Source organism: Mustela lutreola, chromosome 3, assembly GCF_030435805.1.
Source record: "Mustela lutreola isolate mMusLut2 chromosome 3, mMusLut2.pri, whole genome shotgun sequence".
Lineage (NCBI taxonomy): Eukaryota > Metazoa > Chordata > Mammalia > Carnivora > Mustelidae > Mustela > Mustela lutreola.
Window position 1 is genome coordinate 96,349,307 of NC_081292.1, and position 25,647 is coordinate 96,374,953.

Here is a 25,647-nt window from a genome sequence, read left to right on the forward strand (position 1 = left end):
AATTAACTCAACTTCCAAACAGACTCACATCTAAATACTGACAGTTCTCATTTCTGTGCTTTCCATAGTATCAAGAACTGGATACATCTGTACATTGCTTTCTTCTTGTCAAATTGTGTAGAACAATATAATCAGCTAAAGAATTCCATACATGACACAATTTGGTGGGGAGAAGGGGATAATACTAAAAACACTATTAAAATCTCTAAATTCTTTATCTCATCAAAAACTAAGTGGAAGATTTCCAGGATACAAATGACATGCACTTGCATTCAGTGAGCACAGAACCCACTCCCATTCCCCAGACATGGATAAGGCCGGCCTGTGGCCCAGGCCCTTCTACTAGCGGTTGTCCCAGCACTTTCACCGCCAGCTTCAGGTGGTGAGGAGCTTACCTCCTCAGGGCAGCATTTTTAGCTAACTAAAGCAAGTCTGTGAAAACAACATGAAGACAAAGCCTTTACCTGAAATGACAGTGCTCCTATTTTTCCTACAGGGTTCAAATGACCATTCTATCCATTACTTACCAATAAACTATTTATTGTAAGATTTACCAAGAGGTGGTAAAATACAACTCTTATTCAGCCGAGCAGATATTTACCTTTGTTAGGGCCAGGTCCTTGTCCAGGGTTAAGAGGGGGGATGCGACCTTGTGCTCCCTGCTGCCCTAGGCCTGGTATCAGGGGTGGGGGGCCTGCGTTCTGTCCTTCCTGAAAAGATGTTTTTAAAGCGGGGGTGTGAAATCATAGGCTTGTGCTTCATAAATAGCAATTTTATCATAATGTGACAAGACAAAAACACTAATTTGTCCCAACGCCTCCAGCAGTAAACATACAGCTAGTGACATCATAGTAAAATCATCCTTAAATTGGGGGAAGGAGATACTTCTCTTACCATAACAAAATATAACACTTTTATTTTAAACCTGATGATAGGTTTTATTTAAAGCTAGATCTTTACCTGTGATGCCAAGTAAGAACCTCAATGGAAAGTCAGAAATCATAACATTAACACTCTGCACAAAGGAGGAACTTCTGGCAAAAGTAAAGATCTGGAAATCCGCCAGAACAGGTAAACTTGGCTCTCACACTTGGGACTCTTTTCCAGCTACAGAAAATAACTACTCCTCTTAAGAGGCTAGGGCTGGGTTTGAAGAGGGAGAACATGAAAGTGTTTCAAGATGAGATGCTCACACTGGCTTTACCTCCCTCTTCTCTACCTCAGCATTTCCCCATCCTCAGCACCCTATGGCTCATTCCCAGGTGAGTCACCTGTGATCCAGCTGGATCCCTTGGGTCCCTGCAGATACAAACCTCTTCTGTGTCTCCATGTTCTGGAACCCCAGACCTCATCCCAGCTTGTCTCTAAGATTATGTTTTTCTTAACCTAGCCATGTCTAAATTCTGAGTCTCCACACTGTCCAGTGACCTTGGATCAGGACTCTTAACAAAGACATTTCTGGGGCACGTGGGTGGCTCAGTGGGTTAAAGCCTCTGCCTTCGGCTCAGGTCATGATCCCGGAGTCCTGGCCCCGAATCAGGCTTTCTGCTCAGCGGGGAGCCTGCTTCCCCCTCTCTCTGTCTCTGCCTGCCTCTCTGCCTACTTGTGATCTCTGTCTGTCAAATAAATAAAATCTTTAAATAAAATTTAAAAAATACATTTCTTTACTTAAAAAAATGCACTTGGTAACTGGGCCTACTATAAAAATAGCAGAGTTTCAAAACCATCCATAGCAAAATGGCTTGCACATTCCAAACTAGCTACATGAAAGAGCAGCCTTGTTAGGACACCCAGCATTGTAGGTACAAATGACTATCATTAATTCAATACCTGTAATTTCTGTCTTCCTTTCGTTACTGTCCTCTTCGCCTAAGGACTGCTCTTATCAACATCTTTCATGCTATTACTTTAACACCAGAAAGCAATTCCTCTAAATTAAAGCAACTGAAACAACTGGCTTAAATAATTAGCCTTATCAAAGTGAAGAAAGTCAGATTTCAGCACATAAAAAATAGGAGTAAAGATTTAATCAGTCAAAGCTTGAGATTTGAAATGTCCTATAATGCATCAACCTTTATACTCATTCTATAGGTCAACTAAATCTTTACAGCCATTGTGTTTTTCATGTATAATATCTTTTACTACTTAATATAATAAAAACTCTAACTGAATTGTCCCAGAAATTCAGGCCTATCCTCTTGAATCTGACATGTTTTTAATTTCAGTCATAACGTAACTAAAGTTCATCGCTGTTTTTGTCCTCCCAATGAAAGCTATTCATTACTGTAAGGTTAGGGAACTGATACTGTACACATATACAAATGTTGTGTATTAATAAAGCATACAACACTGCACATTTTAGGGCACTTCAGGACAATAAACCTAGATTTATTCCTCTCACCGTAAATTCTAAAAAATGTCCAACAGATTTTGGAAATAAACTCAACTACTCTTCACTGCTGTGACACTTGTAAGTCCTGGAAGATCTATGGAAGAGTAATGCCTAACCTGCTTATTCTGTTGGTTATTTTAACTTGGTAAACCCAATGTCATCTTCACAGGACAGATTCTCAGAGGTGTTAGAAAAAGCAAAAACAGACTGTTGTTTATCACATGCAGCATATCCTCTCCAAACCCAGTGCTTCATACCCAAATAATGCTTCCAGACTATCAACCTCAGAAAAATATCAAAACCACAGAGCAAAGAGTGGTAAATCCATTCGTGCTAATGCAGTCTTTCTGTAATTCCCACACAAAACCTGAACCCTCCTCACACTACTTCTCAAGCACAAGCCCAGCAAATGGGTAATAAAACTCAGCTAACAAAAACAGAATCCTCAGAAAAGGGCCAAGACAATTTCTACAGAATTACTCCCTCCAGTAAATAAATTTACATGTGAGTGGAAAACAACTTGAACAGCATTTTGTCCAGGGGGTCACCATCTGAGAATGCACAATTCTGGATTCAGAGATCTCTAAAAGCATTCACTGAAATGAAAATAGTGAGATCAGAGTTTACCATACACTTGTGAGTTAAATACTCCATCCTATCTTAAAGAGTAGAGCCGGCAGGTGGATTAGCCCATGAAACCCCAGGCTACAAACTAAAGAGCCCAGGAAAGGGGGATCTAACAGGCCTAGGGCCACCCCTGCTTCCTCCTCAGGGCCACAGCTCTTTTAGAGCCTGGGGACAATTATGAATGGTATTCAACTGAAAGTTGATCTTTTCTGGAATGATTTCTATTGAAAAGATTCATATTACAATATATTCAATGGTCTTGTTTACTCTCATTTCCTTCTTCAGCCATGACGCTGCTCTCAAGCCACTGTGACTACTTGAGAGACAGTGATACAAGCTGTGACTGCCTTCCACAGCATCTGGAAGTGCCACCTCCGTGCAGAGCTTATTTTCCCAATGTGCAATGCCTGTAAGTTAGAAATAAATAATACCTGATTGAAGGGGGCCCGGGGTCCATCACCTAGCAGAGCTGTTTTCTGTTGCTGGAATGGTATTGGCCCTTGAGATGGATGTGGCCCTCTTGCCGGGTTCTGCTGTCCCTGAGGTCCAGGGGGCCCTTGCATGCCACCCTGGGGTGGAGGCCCCAAAGAGCCCTGGGGCGGCCCCTGCTGACCCTGTGAGCCTGGAGGCCCTCGCAATTCCTGGGGGGGGCCCAGCATGGACCCTTGGGCTGGAGGCCCCTGCATGCCTCGCATCTCCTGAGGGCCTCGCATCTCCTGAGGGCCATGTCCCAGCAGTCCACTTGGAGGGTGAGGTCCTCGCATCTCTTGAGGCGGATGGCCCATCATCATCCCTTGGGGAGCAGGACCCTGATTTTCTCGGGGGCCTGGAGGACCCTGCATTCCTCTTGGATTCAATCCCATCAGAGGTCCCTGAGACACAGGACCCTGGATCCCTTGAGACCCTGGCCCACCTTGCATCCCATGAGGATGAGGAGGTCCTTGCATTCCTCTGGGACCAGGTGGTCCCTGCATACCTTGAGTACCAGGAGGCCCCTGAGGACCCAAGTGACCCTGGGGACCAGGTGGGCCTTGAGGGCCTATGTGACCTTGTGGGCCAGGTGGACCCTGAGGACCCATATGACCTTGAGGACCAGAATTACCCTGTGGTCCAGGTGGTCCTTGAGGTCCCAAAGGGCCATGAGGTCCAGGATGCCTCTGCATTCCTTGGGGCCCGTGCATGTCCTGAGGCCTTGGCAACCCCTGGGGTGGGCCCTGGGGCCCTTGTGGTCCCATGAATCCTTGTGGCCCCCCACCTCCCTGATGCAGCGGAGGACCTTGTGGCCCCATTTGTCCCTGGGGTCCAGGGGGTCTAAACTGTCCCTGTGGACCTGGAGGCCCCATTTGAGCCATGTTCATTGGCATCTGCTGAGATGGATGGGGCTGCTGAAAACCTTGAGGAATCTGAGACATTGGACCTTGTCCTGGAAAGGGCTGGGGTCCGAGGAGAGGGGTGCCAGATGAAGGAGGAGGCTGAATTTGCTCAGCCTGTTTCTGCGCAAGTCTTTCAATTTTAAGTTGCTGGAAAGAAAGGAAAAAAAAAATATTGGTAAATACACCAGACCCTTGAAGATGACATACTGCTATCATTTATTTCACTGGGGGAGCCTCAAGACAAACATAAGGCATCAACCTTTCAACACTCCACAATAACAAGAATTCATATAACATTCAGATATTCTGAGAGCACACAAACTTCCAGACTCACTCTAGATGCCTTCTTATATTTTTAAAAAATATTTTATTTATTTATTTGGCAGAGAGAGAGAACACAAGCAGGGGAAGTGGCAAGCAGAGGTGGAGGGAGAAGCACGCTCCCCACTGGGCAGGGGAAGCCTGATATGGGACTTGATCCCAGGACCCCAGGATCATGAACTGACTGGAAGGAAGTCACTTAACCAACTAAGCCACCCCGGCTCTCTATCAGAGAAAGGAGACTTCTCTTTTTAAAGAGAAGGAGACTTCTTCTTTTTAAATACTGGGAAAACAGAAGTCAGGATTATTTATAATCATCTTATTACATTCAAAAATTTACTAATGTTTTCTCATTTTTGGTTAACTGTCAAAGGTGAAAAGAAATAAGAGCAAACCACCTGCTCTAGAGTTGACAAAAAAATTATTTTATCTGTCAATAAATACATGAATCAAGTTAAAACTATGTTGGTTTTATCTTTCCTATTAAAAAATGTATATGAAGGGGACACCTGGGTGGCTCATTGGGTTAAAGCCTCTGCCTTCAGCTCAGGTCATGATCCCAAGGTCCTGGGATCGAGCCCCACATAGGGCTCTCTGCTCTGTAGGGAGCCTACCTCCTCCTCTCTCTCTCTCTCTCTCTCTCTGCCTGCCTCTCTGCCTACTTGTGATCTCTGTCTGTCAAATAAATAAATAAAATCTTAAAAAAAAAAATGTATATGAAGGAGAGACTGGGTGGCTCAGTAGGTTAAGTGTCTGACTCTTGATTTTGGCTCAGATCATGATCTCAGGATTGTGGGATCAAGTCCTGCATCAGGCTCTGTGCTCAGTGTCAAGTCTGCTCCAGATTCTCTCTCTAACCTCTCCCACTTCCCCTCCCCCTGCTTGCTCACACTGATTCTCTCTCTCTCAAATAAATATATCTTTTTTTTTTAAATGTATATTTAACTTAGTTCTACTCACTGCTTGACTGATTTTGTTTTAAAAGTGTTAGAAACAGAATCCTTTCACACCTGAAACTATTATGAAATTGTATGTCAATTATACTTCAATTAAGAAAATTTGAAAAACATAAAGAAATGGTGGTGTTCATAAGACCCATCTGAGAAGCCCTTCCCTTCTCTGTAAGAGCATATCAATAAAAAATATTATCACTATTTTCTTGGATCATCTTGAACCCCCTAAAGAGTATCACACACCTCCAGAAGCTGTGGGTTAGTATACTGTAATGTGGCCATTTCTTGCTCAATTTCTGCTTGTGTTTTCTTCTTCTCTTCCAATTTAATGTCCTCTTTTCTGTCATTCAGTACCTCATTTGGGGCAGGAATTGGAACTTTATTTTGCATCCAAGCCTTGGGAAAGAAGAGAATATTAAAATACACCCTAAGTATGTATATTACAGTGAGAGAATGAGAAAAACATTCTGTAATGTCACTAGCTCATTCCAACTTGCCAAATACAAGCCAGCCAGCCTTGTATAGTCTTTATTTATAATGCTCCTTCCTGTAACGAGAATGAGTCAGGAAAGCACAGTATCGGGTAGAAACTACTAACCTGAAAAACACTGTAAGATCTTACATGTTATTGAGAATGAAAAGCCTGCCCACCTCTTCGAAAGGGCACGTGTACTTTGTGTTGAGGGGACAAATAAAGCAAAAGACAGACAAATGAAGAAGAGAGTCAACATACTCTCTCTGCTCCATGCTTCTTCTCCTTCCTCTGATAGCTTGGACAATAAGAAGTAGGTGCGAAAAAAAGAAGAGCTACATGAATCATGACCAACTCAGCACTAACTGCAGAGCAGCAGATGGGAATTCTGTTGAAGAATACTCCAAAGAAGTCTGTGGTATAGAAATACTTTCCATAGATGAGACAATGCAAGAGGCACTCAAGAAGCAGAACCCCACAGTGCGTGGACAAGTTGGGACTGCTACTAGTTACTCACCTGCTGGAACTGAGCAGGAATAGGTTTTGCATAAGGAACTTTCTTCTGAGGAACTTTTTTCTGATCCTTTTGCATCACCTCCTCCATTCCCCAGTCCAAACCTGGAATCGTCATTTCAATTTCATTTGATTCATCTTTCCCTATAACCACAAAAAAAAGCAGTTAGCCAATGAAATGAGAGCAAATGGCCACGTCATCAATAAACACATTTTTGAACGGGGAAAAGCCTTCCCTTTGAGATTGGGAACACGACAAAGATGCCCACTCTCAACACTCTCATTCAACACAGTAGTACAAGTCCTAGCAACAGCAATCAGACGACAAAAAGAAATAAAAAGTATTCAAATTGGCAATGAAGAAGTCAATGCTCTCTCTTTGCAGATGACATGATACTTTATATGGAAAACCTCAAAGACTCCACCCCCAAACTAGTAGTAATACAGCAATTCAGTAATGTGGCAGGATACAAAATCAATTGCTTTCTTATACACTAACAATGAAAATACAGAAAGGGAAATTAGAGAATCGATTCCATTTACTATAGAACCAAGAACCATAAGATAACCTGGGAATAAACCTAACCAAAGAGGTAAAGGAACTACAGAACATTCATGAAAGAAATTGAAGAAGACACAAAAAGATGGAAAAGCATTCCATGCTCATGGAGAAGAAGAAAGAACATTGATAAACTGTCTATACTGCCTAGAGCAATCTGTACTTTCATTCCTATCAAAAGTCCACCAGCATTTTTCAAAGAGCTGGAGCAAACAATCCTAAAATTTGTATGGGATCAGAAGAGACCCTGAATTGCTAAGGAAATGTCGAAAAAGAAAAACAAAACTGGGGGCATCACACTACCTGATTTCAAGCTTTACTACAAAGCTGTGATCACTAAGATAGCATGGTGCTGGCACAAAAACAGACACACAGACCAGTGGAACAGAGTGAAGAGCTTAGATATGGACCCTCAACTCTATGGTCAAATAATCTTCGACAAAGCAGGAAAAAATATACAGTGGAAAAAAGACAGTCTCTTCAATAAATGGTGCTGGGAAAATTGGACAGCTATGTGTAGAAGAATGAAACTCGACCATTCTCTCACACCATACACAAAGATAAACTCAAAATGGATTTTTAAAAAACCTCAAGATAAGGCAGGAATCTATCTGAATCCTAGAAGAGAACATAGGCAGTAACCTCTTTGACATCGGCTGCAGCAACTTCTTTCAAGATATGTCTCCAAAGGCAAAGGAAACAAAAGTGAAAATTAACTTTTGGGACTTCATCAAGATCAAAAGCTTCTGCACAGCAAAGGAAACAGTCAACAAAACAAAGAGGCAACCCACGGAATGACAGAAGATATTTATAAATAACAGTAAAGACAAAGGGCTGATATCCAAGATCTATAAAGAACTCAATTTGAACACACACAAAACAGATAATCACACATCAAAAAATGGGCAGAAGACATGAATAGACACTTCTCCAAAGAAGACATACAAATGGCTAACAAACACATGAAAAAATGTTCATTATTAGCCATTAGGAAAATTCAAATCAAAACCACATTGAGATACCACCTTACACCAGTTAGAATGGCCAAAATTAACAAGACAGTAAACAACAAGTGTTGGACAGAATGTGGAGAAAGGGGAATCCTCTTACACTTTTGGTGGGAATGCAAGTGGGTGCAGCCACTTTGGAAACAGTGTGGAGATTCCTTAAGAAATTAAAAATAGAGCTTCCCTATGACCTGCAATTGCACTACTGGGTATTTACCCCAAAGATACAGATGTAGTGAAAAGAAGGGCCATCTGTACCCCAATGTTCATAGCAGCAATGGCCACGGTTGCCAAACTGTGGAAAGAACCAAGATGATCCTCAATGGACAAATGGATAAAAATGATGTGGTCCATATACACTATGGAGTATTATGCCTCCATCAGAAAGGATGAATCCCCAACTTTTGTACCAACATGAACGGGACTGGAAGAGATTATGCTGAGTGAAATAAGTCAAGCAGAGAGAGTCAATTATCATATGGTCTCACTTATTTGTGGAGCATAACAAATAACATGGAGGACATGGGGAGATGGAGAGAAGTGAGTTGGGAGAAATTGGAGGGGAGATGAACCATGAGAGACTGTGGACTCTGAGAAACAAACAGGGTTTTGGGGGGAGGAGGTGGGGGGTTGGGTGAGCCTGGGGGTAGGTATTACGGAGGGCACGTATTGCATGGAGCACTGGGTGTGGTGCATAAACAATGAATTCTGGAACACTGAAAAGAAAAAAGAAAAAAAAAGAGAAAACCACATTTTTGAAAGAACAGACTTTAAATATGTAGTTTATATCACTTTTATCAACATGTCTCAACATAAACTATTTTGGCATTTTTAAAATAATCTAGTATCATGAAGGTAAAAAACAGGTCTACAAAAAAAATAATTTTTTTTTAAGATTTTATTTATGTATTTGACAGACAAAGATCACAAGTAGGCAAAGAGGCAGAGAGAGAGAGAGGAGAGGAGGAAGCAGGCTCCCTGCAGAGCAGAGAGCCAGATGTGAGGCTCAATCCCAGGATCCTGGGATCATGACCTGAGCCGAAGGCAGAGGCTTTAACCTACTGAGCCACCCAGGCGCCTCCCAAAATTTTATAAAAATAAAACACATAGGTACAATGTCTCTTACCCATCTGCTCTTGTTCCATAGCTAATTTTAGTTGTTCTGGTATTCCCATTCCTGGAATTACTGCCAGGCTATTAGGTTCAAGGTCATCTATAAATAGGAATACATCTATTATCAACAGAGATTTTATAAACATAGTGGCCCAATAAATGAACACTTTATAAAAATGAAACCTTATCAATCAGTAAACTATGAAACTAAATTTAGTTTTATATAATCTTTTCCATAACGCTTTAATAAGAGTATATCACATTTCAAAGAAGGATAAATATGTGAATCTTACCATATTCTACTCCATCTTCAGACATTCCAGGCAATAGGTTGAGATTATATCGATCTCGCATTTTATCACCTGGTCGGTTTCGGGTCCAGAATTTGCTGTCAAAATAAAAGTGATTGGAGGGGTAAGGGGAGGAGGACGGTTTCAGTATATTTCTGGGCACTTAAGAGTACCAAACAACCCACCAGTAAACATAACAAAGTTTTATAGTGACTTTCTTCTAAAAATTTAAGATGTCAAAATATTTTTTTAGTAAGAAGGCAAACCAAAATCCAAGTAACAAAGTCATTCTCAATACATTATTTCTTATTATTACATACTTAACAATAAACCACTACATGTTCCTAGGAAGTTGGACTACAAATATATTAATCTATCAATAAATATAAATCTTCATTTTCTGCTGCTCCATGAAGAGAATAAGTCCTTGTTATTTCTTATAGAAAGCTTACCTAGTATGGTCATTTGAACCTGAGCAGAGAATATGTCCAAGAGGATGCCAAGCCAGACTCCAGATCATTCCTTCGTGGGCCATCTCCATCCCACCCACTTCCTTCTCTACCCTGTAATAGCATCACAGAAAGAAGTCTTTTCACAAAAGTTAACAAAAAGGAAGAAAAAAAAGGGACATTTTCTTTTGCTCGAACAAATGCTGGACATTTTCTTTTGCTTTGGTAAATCTACCAAAGCCTGTTACTTTGAATCTGGTCAGTTCCTTGTGTTTCAGGGGTATTCATTTGGTCATCAACAATGTATTCTTTTACTGAGGAGTACTTCAGAGGGAAAAGTGGTTGGAGAATGAATTCACCAATAAGAAACTGCTTTAATCTCCCTTAATGACTTCTAGATCTGAAAATAAAGGTGCTAATTTTTCTATTCCAAGCTGAGTTTACAGAATTGAAAACTGCAGGAAGTCTATGATATAGGACATATGAACACTCAGGAAAAAGACATTATGTTTTACACTTTTAGGTGCTCTCTTCATAAAATATACAACTTCTTTACTTGATAAGTTATCACATACCCCACATGCCAGAATAACAAAGAGCCATCGGACCCTCCACTGGCAAAAAGTCCTTCATGAACAGGATGCCAGGCCACAGCTGTGAAACAAAAACGTGGGCAAAGGCAAAACTGTTAGGATCTCAACAGACTACAGGTAATAGAATGAGAAGCATGCCACAACCACTGACCTGTGGCTTCTTTCTTATGACCTCGGAAGACTTGAAGCTCTTCTTTCAGGTTTCGGATATCAAAAAGTTTACAGAGGTGGTCACGTGATGCAGTGAGTAGCCAATTGCCATTGAGATTTAATTTCACTTCCATTACTGTGTTTTTATGGGCATGACTAGAAACAAAGTACCAAGAAAATAATCTGTCAGAATTCAAAACAAGGATAAATCGACACAACAGCCATTTTTGTTAAAAAGCACATGGGTCAAGACACAAGAGGTTGGGCCTCTTGGCAAGAGGTTTGGACATTATTTTTGTGGCTGACCTATTTCTTTCAAGTGTACTTTTAACATGGTCTTGTTATGTTACAAGCTTTATTGCTTCTTAATGTCCATTATCTAAGTACAGTTTTCATTAACCAATGAAAACAGCAGCAGAGCTTCAACTGTATAGAAAAGCTTATATGTAAAGCAGGGGAAGCACTTGAACACATAAATTAATATTCAATAAAGCTCATTAAATTTTCAAAATTCAGTGACACTCCTCTCATTAAGACAAGCATTTAAAAAAGAGCACAGGATAGTTTGAGGGTTAATTTGAACTAAAAACACTACAAATCAAGGCCTACAAAATGCACATCTCCAAGGAGTCACAATGTGTCCTATTTGGTTGTGGCCACTGGAGTTATGTAACAAGGCAGCCTTGCTCCAACCAGCTCTGGATTTGGCTCACTTTCCAGTCAGAAGGACCAGGATGCAGGGGTGTGGTCAAAACACATGTTAATAATATGTTTGTTTAACTATGAACAGTGACAGATAATAATAAAAAATAATCATGTAAAATATAATAATATAAAATATATATTGTAATATAAAATATAATAATAATAAGTAATTTTAAAAAGACAAACTTTATTATGAGGCTGCATCGTAAGTAAGCACCTCAAACAGAAGATGAGAACTGATTCAAAACTGGGGGGAAATTTCCTCTACAAATAGATGTGGTAAGATGAAGAAGACTGGGCTGTATCTAGTAAGTAAGTGGGTGCCACCTTAGCTACATAGAGTGCCAAAATGTATCACAAGGACACCACAACCTAGGATAGTGAGAACCACCTTTTCTTCATCTTCATCCTTGCCCCACTCCCAGGGATACCCAAATTAAATTTAGATACATATGGAAGAACAAAAATCATATTTAATTAATAATTAGACCCTAGGTACAAGTTCATCTGTTGTGTACCCTAGTTTTTCATGAATACACAGGATGAGAAAAGGCTCAAAGTTAAAAAATACAGTCTTGTTCCCCTTTGTTTAGGGACCAAGGTGTGGTTCCTATCACTTACAGTGTTGCAAGACTCTGCCCAGTCTTGGGATCCCAGAACTTGATTGGCTGTTGACTATCTTTACTTCCTGAAACAACTAACCCTTTTGTTGGATGCCAGTCTACACATTTCACATCTGCACCATGCCCTGTTGGAAACAAGTAGAAATAAAACCTAATCAGTCATATATTTAAAGCAACACTCCATTCTAATTTAAACCAAAGCAGACAAACTTATCATACGTTTTGATCCTAGTACTCCATCACCTTAACCTTTTTGAAAAGGCTCTTTTGGTTTTGTGTGGGGAAGACTTTTGAATAGAGCAACCTCTTTTGAGGTCAAGATGCACAGGAACAGTTCCTCTTCTCAGGCAACTAAGCTCATCTTCTTGCCTACTTCTGGCTGGCCAAAGCTTTTTAGAAGTTGTGTCACTCAAGCCCCATATTTAAAGCTTGTCACAATTCTTGTCATTCACTCTATAGTTTTCCCACTTTGAAGTAGTCCTTATAGATCAAAAGTCCTAAATTCAGGTTCACATGCCAGCGCTTTCTAGATGTGGCAGTAGGAAAAATATTCTTTCTGATGGAATTCCATTTACTAAAATGAAAAAGGAGAAAAACAATTCCTGCTTCATTTACACACATACCAGATGAGATGATGGTAAGAGCTACTCTGTGGAGTGCTTACTAATATGTTAGGGCATGATGGAATATTTAAAATCATCACCTTTTTAAATCCTCACAAAATCCTGAGGAAGGTATTATCATTTTATTTGTTTTACAAGTGAAGAAAAGAAACAGAAGGACTGCAGGGATTAAGTAAGACGTCCTAGTTTCTAAAGCTAGTCAACAAGAACAGGAGCTGGAATCTGAACCTGATCTACAGGATTCCAGAAATAGTTCTCTCAATCACTGTGCTAAGGCATAGGGTCACTTAACAAATGGAACACATTAACTGATACTAAAAATCACAAAAGTGAAAATCAGAACTTCTACAATTGAAAGAAATTAGTAACTAATTTTTGAAAAATCAGGGCTGTCCAGAAAAAGCCTCAGAAAGATTTTATATAGCAAATGCCCTACAATGCAGGTAAAAAGTGAGGTGAAGAGTATTTGAAACTGGTCCCTCTCCAACCAGGACCAAATCCAGCTTCTATGAAATCTGAGGTGGGAAGGAGGAAGGATATGGAAGAATAGCAAGAGAGGGAAGAAGGAAGAGTGAAGAGATGATTTTAGAGGCAATGGGAAGTGAATTTGCACCAATTCAGAAGGGGAGTAATTTGTTTCTCAAATAGACATGGACTTAAGACCCCATGCTGGCAAGTATGTAGGGAAATACCAACTGCCTGGACAACAGTTTGACAATGTATGCCAAAGCATGAGAAACATACCTATCCGATAACCTGAGAACCTCATACCTCAGAATTTATCCTGAGGAAACAACAAATGTCGAAAAAGATTTGCCTACACAAATGTTTAATGATAGTTTATTTTTAAATGCCCTTGAATAGGAAACATATTACAAAATATATTTCAGTATGGCATATGTGCTCAATGGAATATGATGCACCTGTTATAAATGATACTATACTAATTTGTTAATTAAAATATTCATGATACGATTGAAAAAAGAAAAACCCCAGTGTGTGCAGCATTCCTGATGCCACCACTGTAAAAGGGAGATCAGTACCATGAGTGTGCATGCACACCTATCTAGAGAAAAATGCAAGTCTAGACACCAAACTGTTAAACAGAAATAATACTAAGCTGAGTAGAGGTAATATGGTTATTCTTATTTCCCTGTTCTGTTTTTATGTTTTCTTTTGGGGTTTCTTGTTTGTTTTTATATCTTCTACAGTGAACATATATTTTATAACTGGGATCTGAAGATGCAAAAAGGGAAAGAGGTGTTGTGTTGCTTTGATTTTATCAAGAAAAAGAACTGAGGATGGAAAGATTAAATAGAAATACAATTCAGTCTTTCAGTCCTTGCTTGGCTTAAGAACTTTTTTTTCAGGGTTGTTGCTATTGTTTTTAATTTATTTAAGTAATCTCAACACCCATTGTGGGGCTTGAACTCACTAGCCCAAGATCAAGAATCATATCCTCTCCTGACATAGCCAACCAGGCATCCTAAGAACTTTTTTATTTTTTTTTTAAGATTTTTTTTCTTTAGGGGCTACTGGGTGGCTCAGTGGGTTAAGCCTCTGCCTTCGGCTCGGGTCATGATCCCAGGGTCCTGCTTCCCTTCCTCTCTCTCTGCCTGCCTCTCGGCCTACTTGTGATTTCTCCCTCTCTCTCTGTCAAATAAATAAATAAATGAACAATTTTTTAAAAAGATTTTTTTATCTTTAGATAAAAAGATACATTTAGAGACAGAGAGATCACAAGTAGGCGGAGAGGCAGGCAGAGAGAGGGGGAGAAGCAGGCTCCGGGCCAAGGAGAGAGCCCGACGTGGGGCTCGATCCCAGGACCCTGGGATCATGACCTGGGCTGAAGGCAGAGGCTTAACCCACTGAGCCATCCAGGCGCCCCCATCCTAAGAACTTTTATGAGACTGACTCGCTGCCTACTGCGCTAAGGAGGCACCTCCCATCCTAAGAACTTTTAATGCCATTAACAATTTGACCCTAAAAAGATATGGCCAGGGAATTTTAAAAAAGCTTTATGGGTCACTATCACTCAAAATTAAATATTATGTAGAGATATGTGTGCATTTTAAACAAATTTGGAAAATACATGAGAAAACACTTTTAAAATGTGATGCATTATGGAGAAAAAATTCATACTCTTAGCAGCCACCTCTACCCTCACCTTTTCTGAGATGCTTTTGTTATAAAAGTATGTTTAGTTTAAAGAACTGTATGCAAAAAAAAAGATTTAAAAAACCCCGCTAAAAAAAAAAGTAACAACAAAAATACATCTGAGCTGCTTTGAATTATTTTCTGACATTTTCTAAAATGTATTTGGGGGGTGCTTGGGTAGTACAGTCGGTTAGGTGTCCAACACTTGGTTTCAGCTCAGGTCATGATCTCAGGGTCATGAGACTGAGCCCAGTGTCAGGCCCCATGCTCACGGGGAGACTTCTTAAGTTTCTTTCTCACTCTTCCTCCGCCCCTCCCCCAACCCTCTGTCTCTCTAATAAATAAACCTTTAATTTTTTTTTTTTTTTTTTTTTAAATGAGGGCGCCTGGGTGGCTCAGTTGTTAAGCACTGCCTTTGGCTCAGGTCATGATCTCGGGATCCTGGGATCAAGCCCTGCACTGGGCTCCCTGCACAACAGGAAGCCTGCTTTTCCCTCTCCCACTCCCCCTGCTTGTGTTCCCTCTCTTGCTGTGTTGTGTCTCTCTCTGTCAAATAAATAAAATCTTTTCTAAAAGTTTTTAAATAAAATAAAAAGTATTCAAGTAGAACCTAAGCAAGTGAGGAATCTCATCTATCCTATTCTGCTAAATGAATTTACCCAAATCCATACATATCACTAAATATAAATCCAACTGATTGGTACAGATTCTAGGATATTATTTTATTGGTTACTGTCCTTAATAATAAAAATACTGCTACTACTAGTGAGCACACATACTTCTTACATGTATGGTACTATTCAAAGCAAAGTATGTATACTGACTAGTACTTTACAAATGAAAATTACAAAGTACAGACAGGTTAGGCAATCTGCCCAGGATCACACAGCTGATATGTGGCAGAGCAGATACCTTGAATGCAGGGAGCTGGCCCCCAATTCATAGCTCTTAATGCCTATTCTATTCTGCCTCCTTAGATGTGGAAAGGTTAGTCTAAGAGTTACAGGAGGAAAAGAAAATAAGTCTCTTCCTATTTGCTTCTATATGCAGAAAGACTCATTGAGAGATAGCAGACAGGAAATAGATGGGAGGGCAGCTATTCAAGTCTTGACATTACTTTATTTTTGAACCACATGCATGGGTCATCTACTTTTTTAAAATTAAATACAAATAAAAGACTTATTTAAGAAAGTATGTACAAAAAATGTGCATCATGCTAACATTTATGGCTTAAAAAGAGACATACACATACACAAAGCACACACATGCATTTGCTCAAATATGCATAAAATGTGAAAAACAGAAAGAAAACAGAAGAATCATCACATTAATTGCCCCCAAGAGAGGGAACTGGGTAAGGAGACTTCACTGTATACTGTTTGTTAATTTTTAAATACTGAAACATAGGAATGATCCATTGGGGGGAAAAAAATCAATGAAAAAAATTTAATTTACTAAATAGCAAAGGACTGTTTGCTCTGTAAAGTGGATATGAAATCATTACAAGAAGCACATATCACTTTTATATTTTTTCAAATGAAAAGGAGGAAAAATAAATAGCTTAACCTGGCACAGATGCACAACTTTGCAACTGATTTGCAACTGCTTTCTTCTTTAGTAAAAAAAAAAGTGACTGAATTCCCAATGAAGTGAGAAAAACTATTTCAAACAATAAAACTGTACCCTCTCATGTCACATTTAGATCCAGAACAATGAGACCAATAGAAATTTATCCTAAGAAAGTAACTTAAAGGATTTTTTTAAACTTTTATATTTAAAAGATGGCAGTTGAAACTTTGCTCAAAATAATGAAAACAAATTTCAGAGGTGGGATAAATTAAATGAACTGTGTCATGGACCAAAAAAAGAACAAAAAACTATTAAAATGAGGATTCTAGAACAAAAGAAAATGCTCATGAAATAAAGTGCCTTTTTTTTTTAAGATTTTATTTATTTATTTGGCAGACAGAGATCACAAGTAGGCAGAGAGGCGTGCAGAGAGAGAGGAGGAAGCAGGCTCCCTGCTGAGCAGAGAACCCAATGCGGGGCTTGATCCCAGGACCCTGGGATCACGACCTGAGCCAAAGGCAGAGGCTTTAACCCACTGAGCCACCCAGGTGCCCCTAAAGTGCATTTTAAAACAGCAAACAAGGATCACCTGGGTGGCTCGGTGGGTTAAGCCTCTGCCTTCGGCTCAGGTCATGATCTCAGGGGCGTGGGATCGAGCCCCACATTGGGCTCTTTGCTCAGCAGGGAACCTGCCTCCCCACCTCTCTCTGCCTGCCTCTCTGTCTACTTGTGATCTCTCTCTCCTTGTCAAATAAATAAATAAAATCTTTAAAAACAACAACAACAACAACAAAACAGCAAACAAGAGGTGCCCAGCTGGCTCAGTCCGTGGGACTTGAGACTCTTGATCCCAGGGTTCTGAGTTGAAGCCCCACGCTGGGTCTAGAGATTACTCAAAAATAAAATCTCAGGGGCACCTGGGTGGCTCAGTCAGTTAAGTGTCCAACTCTTGATTTCAGCTGAGTCATTATCTCAGGGTCCTGGGATCCAGCCCCCCATCTGGGCTCAGGGCTCAACACTCAGCGGGGAGTCTGCTTCAGGATTCTCTCTCCCTCTACCCTCCCCCCCACTGCTCATGTATACGCTCCCTCTAAAATAGTAAATAAATCTTTAAAAATAAATGAATTTTTAAAATAAAATCTGAAAAATAAATAAATAATAAAACAGCAAACAAACTAATACATGCATAAACCGTGCATATGCCATGGGGCTGATTATAAAAATGTATAGGTTCAAAAATGTAGATGCAAATAAGTAGCAAATGAAAACTATATTGAAATACCAGAAACAGAGGTGAAGTTTTCACATTTTCTCTAATGTTACATTGTATTTATCATCACAAATAACACAGGTTAGATTTATGTGTGTATAAATTCTGTTGTTTTTAAAATGAGAAAAAAAATAAGAAATTAAATTGAGAAATAAATTGAGGGAAAAAAGGAACTTTGCTAGGTTATATTTTCTCTATCAAACTAGCAAAAATTAAATTTGGTGACACAGTGATAATAAGAGAGGAACAGACAATGTCACCCACAACTGGTTGGAAAGTAAATTGGTACAATTTTGGAGGGAGGCCATCTGGCCGTATCTATCAAAATGTTACAAGTCTTAATTCTGCTAGGAATTTACCCTATGTCTGTAGCTGTAAAATCACACCAAAATTTTTCAAAGATCGTTTGTTTCACCTTGCTTGAATTCGAAGACTGGAAACACCTAAAAATCAATGAGGGGTTATTTAAGAATATTAAGGTAAATCCATATAACTGAGTACTATAAAGTACTATAAAGCTGTTAAAACTGAGGCAGGAAGAGGGAACTTTTGGGGGATGATGGAAATGTTCTATATCCTGATTATGGTGGTGGTTACAAAAATGAAGCAGAGAAAACTTTTTGAAGGGACTGAAATGTTACATACCTTTATTACAGTATATGTATTTGTCAAAGTTCATTGAACTGTATAACTAAGAAAAGGCTGAATGTTACCACATGTAACTTATACCTCAATAAGTACAAACAGGGTCGCCTGGGTAGCTCAATGGGTTAAAGCCCTGGTCATGATCTCAGGGTCCTGGGATTGACCCCTGCATCAGGCTCTCTACTCAGTGGCGAGCCTGCTTCCCCCCTCTCTCTGCCTGCCTCTCTGCCTACTTGTGATTTCCATCTGATGAATAAATAAAATCTTTGAAAAAATAAATAAAATTAAAAGTACAAACAGAAAAGCAAGATGTAATTTAGTCCAATTTGTAAAAAAGAAAAGTTAAACTGTTAATAGTTTTTTAGGGAGAAGAAATGCTATGAGAATAAGAAGGCATTTACTCTTGGATTGCATGAAGTTTTTAAACGCTCTTTTATTACTTTACTTAATGGCAACTGCCTTTGGTTTCTCTCATTTCAAGCCTCAAGAATGACTGATACTAATTAGTGTCTTTGTTTGCCAATACAGAACCAGTGCTTGTGGTCCCAGAAAGATGTGCTTCAAAGCCTCAGTGGGGATGCACTTTTTCAGACAGTTCTCAGACTCAGTATCACTAAATGAAGTTTCAAGAATATTATGGGTTTTGTGAGCTAAGTGCCATATATTAAAACTTAATTTTAAACGAATTATTCTCTCACAGAATAACTGTTTGAAGACCCAAACACATAGCTTATCAATTTAACCATTAACCCAAAAGAATGTCTCTATACTAATTTTTATCACTTCAAAGGTCCAGAAGTTCAGAATAGAACCATTCAAAATTCTTTGTGACCCCCAAACATGGAAATTTCAAGAATGTAATTAGTGTTTGCAATACTGAAGCAATTAACACAGACTTACTACAAAATTCATTCAAGTAAATTTATGGTCCAGTGACCTAGATATTTTAGTACTAACAACATCTTGTTGATAGTTCAAGATTTTAAGACTAAAAACTGCTTGTCAGTGGAAGATCCAACATTTTGTAAAGTGGCCCTTAATTAAAACATTTCAGAATCAAGCCCATAAGACAATATAAAGATAAAATTCTCAACATCAAACCCTCTCCAGATACTACAAAGCCTAACACAGTATAAGGAAGGTGTAGCCTTGCAGGGAACTGACAGGCGTCTACAGGGAGACTGTGGTAAACACATAAACTCTTGGTAGGTTAACAGCTTTAAAAAGCTAGCAATACAGGAGCATTGCTACTACCAAGACTCCAGGATCCCTGGTAAAGGTCATAGTACCTATCCATTCTTGACTGCAATTAGAAAGGGAGGATATGCTGGAAGAAAGATTTAAATATTGAAAGTTGGAGGTGCAACTGCCAATTTCTAAAATTAAGAGATTGCAAGTGCAAATCATTACATGAAGATCAAGAGTGTCATAATAAATCTATGTGTGGAATTCCCTTTAAATATTTACAAATACTTAAGAATCTCACCTGCACTGTCGAATACAGTAACTTATCAGCCACATGGCTACCTAAATTTGTCTTAATCCAAGTTAAAATTTAGGTTCCTCTTTCACTCTCTATAGCATTATTTCAAGTGCTCAAAGGTCACATGTGACTATTGGCTAGTATACTGGATAACACAGATCTAGAATAGTTCCATCATCAGAAAAAGTCCTACTGGACAACACTGATTTAAACTAAAATTAGCCATTTTAAAGGAAGTTTCTACTTACACTCTCATGATTGTATTATTCATTCTGCTACATAATGAACAACAACAAAAAAGTATCTTCAATTGCTACTAGAACTAGGGAAGACCTGCAAAGGTATCCAGCCCTGAAATTGTTACCTAAGAGAAAACTGAGGCCTAAAAGGGCTAAGCCAATGCCCAGACGTGCCCCGATTTTTCTTCCTATTCCTATCTTCCCTTCACCTCACTAAATATAACATCCAAATTAAGTGGCAAAATACAGTTGACTCTTGAACAGGGGTTGGAACAGCGCAGGGTCACTTACATGCAAATATTTTTTGATATACAGTACAGTACTATAAATGGTTTTCTATTTCTTACTTTCTTGCTAACATTTTTTTCTGTAGCTTACTTTATTGTAAAAACAGCATATAATACACAAAATATGTGTTAATCAACTATTTATATTACCAGTAAGGCTTTCTGGTCAACAGTAGGTTATCAGTAGTTAAGTTTTTAGGGAATCAAAAATTATACGAGGTTTTTAGACTGCAGTGAAGGGATCAGCACTCCTAAACCCCTGTTGTGGCAAGGGTCATCTGTAGTTCCTTTTGTTTCATTTATTAATCAAATGTAACTGAGGAGGTTGTAGTAGACAAAATTCTGTACACCTTTCCAAGTCTCAGAACTACATAAGAAAAGAATTTAGGGGTAAAATTTAAAAATAAATACATAAATAAGAATTACTTCTTTTAGACTCTTAATCTCACAAAACAAACTGAGAGTTGGGGGGGGGCAGGTAGGGAGAGAGTGGTTGGGTTATGGACATTGGGGAGGGTATGTGCTATGATGAGTGCTGTGAAGTGTGTAAATCTGGTGATTCAAAGACCTGTACCCCTGGAGCTAATAATACATTATATGTTAATAAAAAATAATAATAAAAATAAATAAATATAAATAAAGCTGAATGGTACTGGCCAAAGAAAATTACTTCTTTTACCTTTCTAAGAAGTAATTAGACTGATTCTGAAGAGTGGGGTCTTGTTAAAAATAAAGGAATGTGAGGAGAAAAAAAGAAGAAAGGAATGTGGCAACCATGCCCCAACCCCACCCAAAGAAATTATAAATTAATCTCACCATATGGGGTTACTTTTAGATATTAAGCTTTGGAGGGAGTGAATTTTGCATATTTCTTAGCTAGCTTACACTCTCTTTGGTCCTAACTAAATGAATAGTAACAGAATTAGCATCATTTCGGAGGCTGGTGGCATTGGTTTGTGAACTGTATCTGACTGAGGGTTGTTTAACTTACTACTTCAGAATAATCAACTGCAAAAAAAAACCCAATTAATTGTACATTAGAATTTATACCAAATGGGAGGAAAATGATTTTACTTATTCCACTTGATCATTCCTTTACATGCTCATTTATGTGCTCTTTCACTGGCTCATTAATTCAAAATAAGTGTGCATAACAGCAACCTTCATTGGGCTCCTATTTTGGATGCCTGATCTCTAAAATATGTGACCACCAAACAAAATGAAGACTGAACACTGGGGAAATATTTGTAGAATCATATAGTGCAGGTACAATAACTTTTAAGAAAGTTAATACCTAGAATAAAAATTTTCAGAATAAAGACTGAATTAAGCTAACAAAACAACTAGTGCAGGGTCTTTAGAGATTTTTCTCCACAAGTAAAAACAGAAAAATCTCTTCTAAAAAATGTTACACTGGGCGCCTGGGTGGCTCAATCACTTAAGGGGTCTGCCTTCAGCTCAGGTCATGATCCCAGGGTCCTGGGATGCAGCCCTGCATCAGGCTCTCTGCTCAGCAGAGAGTCTTTCTCCCTCATCCTCTGCTCCTCCATCCATTGGTGCTCACTCACTCTTAAATATTTTTTTAAAAACTAAAAAACAAAAATGTTACACAACTATGCCTAAAATAGCAAGGTACAGAATGCAAAACAATTTTTCCTAACTAATGAAAACAAAACCTGCTTGGGTGTGTGTGTGTGTGTGTGTGTGTATGTGTGTGTGTGTGTGTGTTTTAAGGGAGATCCTAGAAATAAAATGCAGAGACTCCTTAATAAAACCTAAAATTCTAACAACAGGGCTGATGTTTTAGTCTTTAGATATTTGGTGAACAGTTCCAGATGTGTTTTTGTAGAAAATGGAGGCTTCCTGTTTATCATTTCCTATCTCAGAACCATAAGGTGTAGTGAGAGTTACAAGCCAGCAAGGGAAAGAGGTCTGTTTTTGGACTCTTCCTTCAAGGAAGAGGTTCCCCGGTTTCTGCGATATTGTATGTAAAAACTGTCCCTCTGTGTATTTTTCAAGAACCTCATCTCTCCTTCACATTCTCATGAGATCCTAAGGGACCTATCATCCCACAGAGGTAAAACGTCCTGCCTTAAGACAATGCGTATAACCCCAAGGCTCGGTGAACAGTCTGAAAACCAATATATAGTTTTATTTGAAGGTCAAAAATGGTGTCCATTTTCCCATTTTATTTTTCCTGGATCAAACCAGTATACGAACAAATCTTAAGAAAAATTTCTTTTATACATAACTTACAAAAAGCACCAGATTTTCTAATACAGGAAGAAAAAAGCAAACAAAGATTTCAAGTACCATCTTGTACATTAACAGTTGAAGAACTGTTATTCAAGAAAATGTGTCAAACATTAACAACAAATTCGGTCTACTTCCAGCCACAGGAACATAAAATGTAACAGATCAGTTTAAGGCAAAGGATATTTGTTGCCATGGTCCACAGCCAGACATTTCAGTATTCAATAGATTAGCAGACTCAAGAATTTAAAAAAATGAAACAGCATAATTAACTTGTACCCTGGCCAATGAATGTGCAATTTATTATCATTTTACCTCCCTTTTTTAAAGCAAAGTAATTTTAAGCTTAATCCAACAGTCATTATCAACTGAAAGTGATAGTATTAGTATTTCTCTCATCCATATCTAGAAAGTGACATTAGTAAAAATCTATAAAATTAAATGGAAACTCAATCATGGAACAGTATACCTCTAGGCAGTGTTTTTCAGGAAGCATGTTCAAAGCCACAACAGAGCACGAAATCTTGGGTGAAGGGGTTCTGTGGTCAAAGAGTTGTACAGTGCTGAATTTTAAAAATTAACAGGTTTTTTTTTCCATGTCTGAGAGCCTTCAGTGCTTCCAATATAAATTACAAATCTGCAGGTGAGAATGTGACCATGAGTCTTTTTTCCTCAAAGCACTTCCAAATCCCTCAGAAGATGAAATGCTAGCTTATTTTGTTGTCTGGCAATGAAGAGCTTAAATCCAGAAGAGTAGACACCTCTGGGGAAAAAGAGGAAAGGCACTAGGGAGAGGTGCATAAATGGACTTTTAACCATATCTGTAATGGATTCTTTTTTTAAAAATTTTCAGAAATCAGCATGGTCAAAATGTAAGGATTTGACACAGTTGAATGGTAACGCAAAAGTGTTTATCAGGTTATAAAAAAAAAATGTGAAATATATGCTGTCAGAGTATCCAGGATACAAACAAAAAAACTCAAATGAAACAAGAATGTAGAAACATAATAAATTTGCCAGATTCCTACTTAAGTCACACATGTAATTTGCATATGCAAGTAAATGGTTTCTATTTAACTGTACTATGTATTTACATGGAAGACTGACAAAGGCTGAACCAAAAGAAACTGTCAAGTAGGTTAAAAACTGAAATTAAGGAGTGCCAGAGTCGCTTAAGCATCTAACTCTTTATTTTGGCTTGGGCCGTGACCTCAGGGTCCTGGGATGAGCCTGAGTCGTTTTGGGATTCTGTTTCCTCTCTCCCTCTGCCCCTCCCCTTCCCCTGCTCTGTCTCTCTCTCCAAAATCTTTTTCTTAAAAAAACTGTAAGTAAGCATACATCTCATAAGATTAATGCCATGTAACTACTTCTGGCATCAACGTGAAAATTTTTAATGAATATATGACATGTAAATAATTCCTGGTCCAATAAGAACATATGCAGCCGTAAGTTTTGCTGAAACTTCCATTTCGGACTGCTACTAAACTTATACAATAATGTGGGGGGAGGATATAACAGAGAAAAGCACAATTTCCATTTGAGTCAATTTTAAAAATTGTATGTAGAAAAATCTTGAAAACTATGAAAGGGAGAAAAATAATCAGATGACTGATGCAACAGGAAAATCTCCATTTCTTTCTCAACCCATTGCCTGAGAGTATATAGAAATGAATGTTGATCCTCTATATTCTTCTGTTGTAATAACCAGAAAGAAGTGACTCTGCAGCATGTTTCCTGCCCAACAGCAAATTACCCTTTGTAGCCCTTTTTTTTTTAAGATTTTAATTAAAAGGATTTTTTTTTTAAAAGCTAGTTTGGAGAATATTCATCAAAGACGTTTAAAGGGAAGGAATGCAACAACTGAATATTCTTTCAACCTTCATTGTTATTGTACTGTCCCAAATATTAACAACCAGTATCACAAAGGACATAAGCCATTAGTCTGAGGTGAGAAATACCTGTATCCCAAACACAAGGTAGAAACCAACTACAAAGTCCTTTATAAGAAAGTGTGCACAGAGTGGGAGTGGGAGAGTGTATGTATGTGTGTAATCAGACATCAAGGTTTTCTAGCAAACATTTCTGCACACATTCGTTAATTAAATAGTAATATATAGATGGTATAACAGTCTTAAAGAGTCAAGAAAAGAAGCATATAATCATCACTTGAAAAACTAGAAAGAAAGTGTAAAAAACAAAAGCAAAAACAAAAACTTTAAAAGAATGATGGGAAGGTTTGGCAATACCAAGACTACCAAAAAGAGCAGTATGCTACATTATGCTCTTTGCTACATTAACAATAGAGTCATCGGTGCCAGCAGACTCCTTGGCCAAGAATGAAAAGAACCATGACTGAAAGAAAGCCTTAATAAAGAAGACAAAGCAGGATCAAAAAGGAAAACAAGAAATTTTAAATGGTACTTAAGGGCATTTCTAGGGAAAGCCTTCCTTCTGAAAAAAATATATTAAAACAGTAAACTGGTTAATCACCCTCAGTTGGCCAGAATAAGGACACTGTGTTTTAAAATCGGAGGTTTAGTTACATGAGAGCAACGCACAATCCTGGCCAAACTAGAATTAATTAGCCCCCATGGTAATCATAGCCATGCACAACTATATTATGAATCTCTGTTTTGCCAGAATGTACTTGGGTGTATTTGCATGTTGGGGAAATGTAGCTTCCTATATAATCTTATTCATCTACTACTAAGGAAGGTAACAGTTACAAAGTTAAAGAAATTTACCTGTATCAGAATAAGGTTACATGAACCCCTAAATAACTGCTAGAGGCAGGGTCTATCGTACAATTCCCAGAATTTCAAGCTGTTATTAAGAACTTTTTCTATACATAAGTAATCTGAGATGGCATTACACTCCAATTGGATCTTGACAATTTTTTCCCTTTATGTTTCAAAGCAGAAATAAAGTTAACTGGGAGCTGGTTATATTACTTAGCTTCCAGCATAGCAAAAACAATAAAT

At 38.6% G+C, this 25,647-nt stretch overlaps 1 protein-coding gene across 5 annotated transcripts in view; it reads right to left on the reverse strand.

The window, feature by feature from the left end:
* Window positions 1-25,647, reverse strand: part of WDR33 (WD repeat domain 33) — a 122,513-nt gene that overhangs the window by 11,940 nt on the left and 84,926 nt on the right. For 2 of the 5 annotated variants that reach the window (XM_059166519.1, XM_059166521.1), the window contains exons 8-17: window positions 12,139-12,265; window positions 10,814-10,968; window positions 10,645-10,723; window positions 10,073-10,183; window positions 9,624-9,718; window positions 9,344-9,430; window positions 6,656-6,795; window positions 5,910-6,062; window positions 3,451-4,539; window positions 602-710 (exon numbers count right to left, since the gene is read on the reverse strand). In XM_059166519.1, coding sequence (XP_059022502.1) covers window positions 602-710; window positions 3,451-4,539; window positions 5,910-6,062; window positions 6,656-6,795; window positions 9,344-9,430; window positions 9,624-9,718; window positions 10,073-10,183; window positions 10,645-10,723; window positions 10,814-10,968; window positions 12,139-12,265 — 2,145 coding nt within the window. Of the gene's footprint in view, window positions 1-601; window positions 711-3,450; window positions 4,540-5,909; window positions 6,063-6,655; window positions 6,796-9,343; window positions 9,431-9,623; window positions 9,719-10,072; window positions 10,184-10,644; window positions 10,724-10,813; window positions 10,969-12,138; window positions 12,266-17,923; window positions 18,203-22,545; window positions 23,430-25,647 lie in introns of those variants that run through there. The other 3 variants (XM_059166520.1, XM_059166525.1, XM_059166523.1) reach the window with 3 other exon arrangements.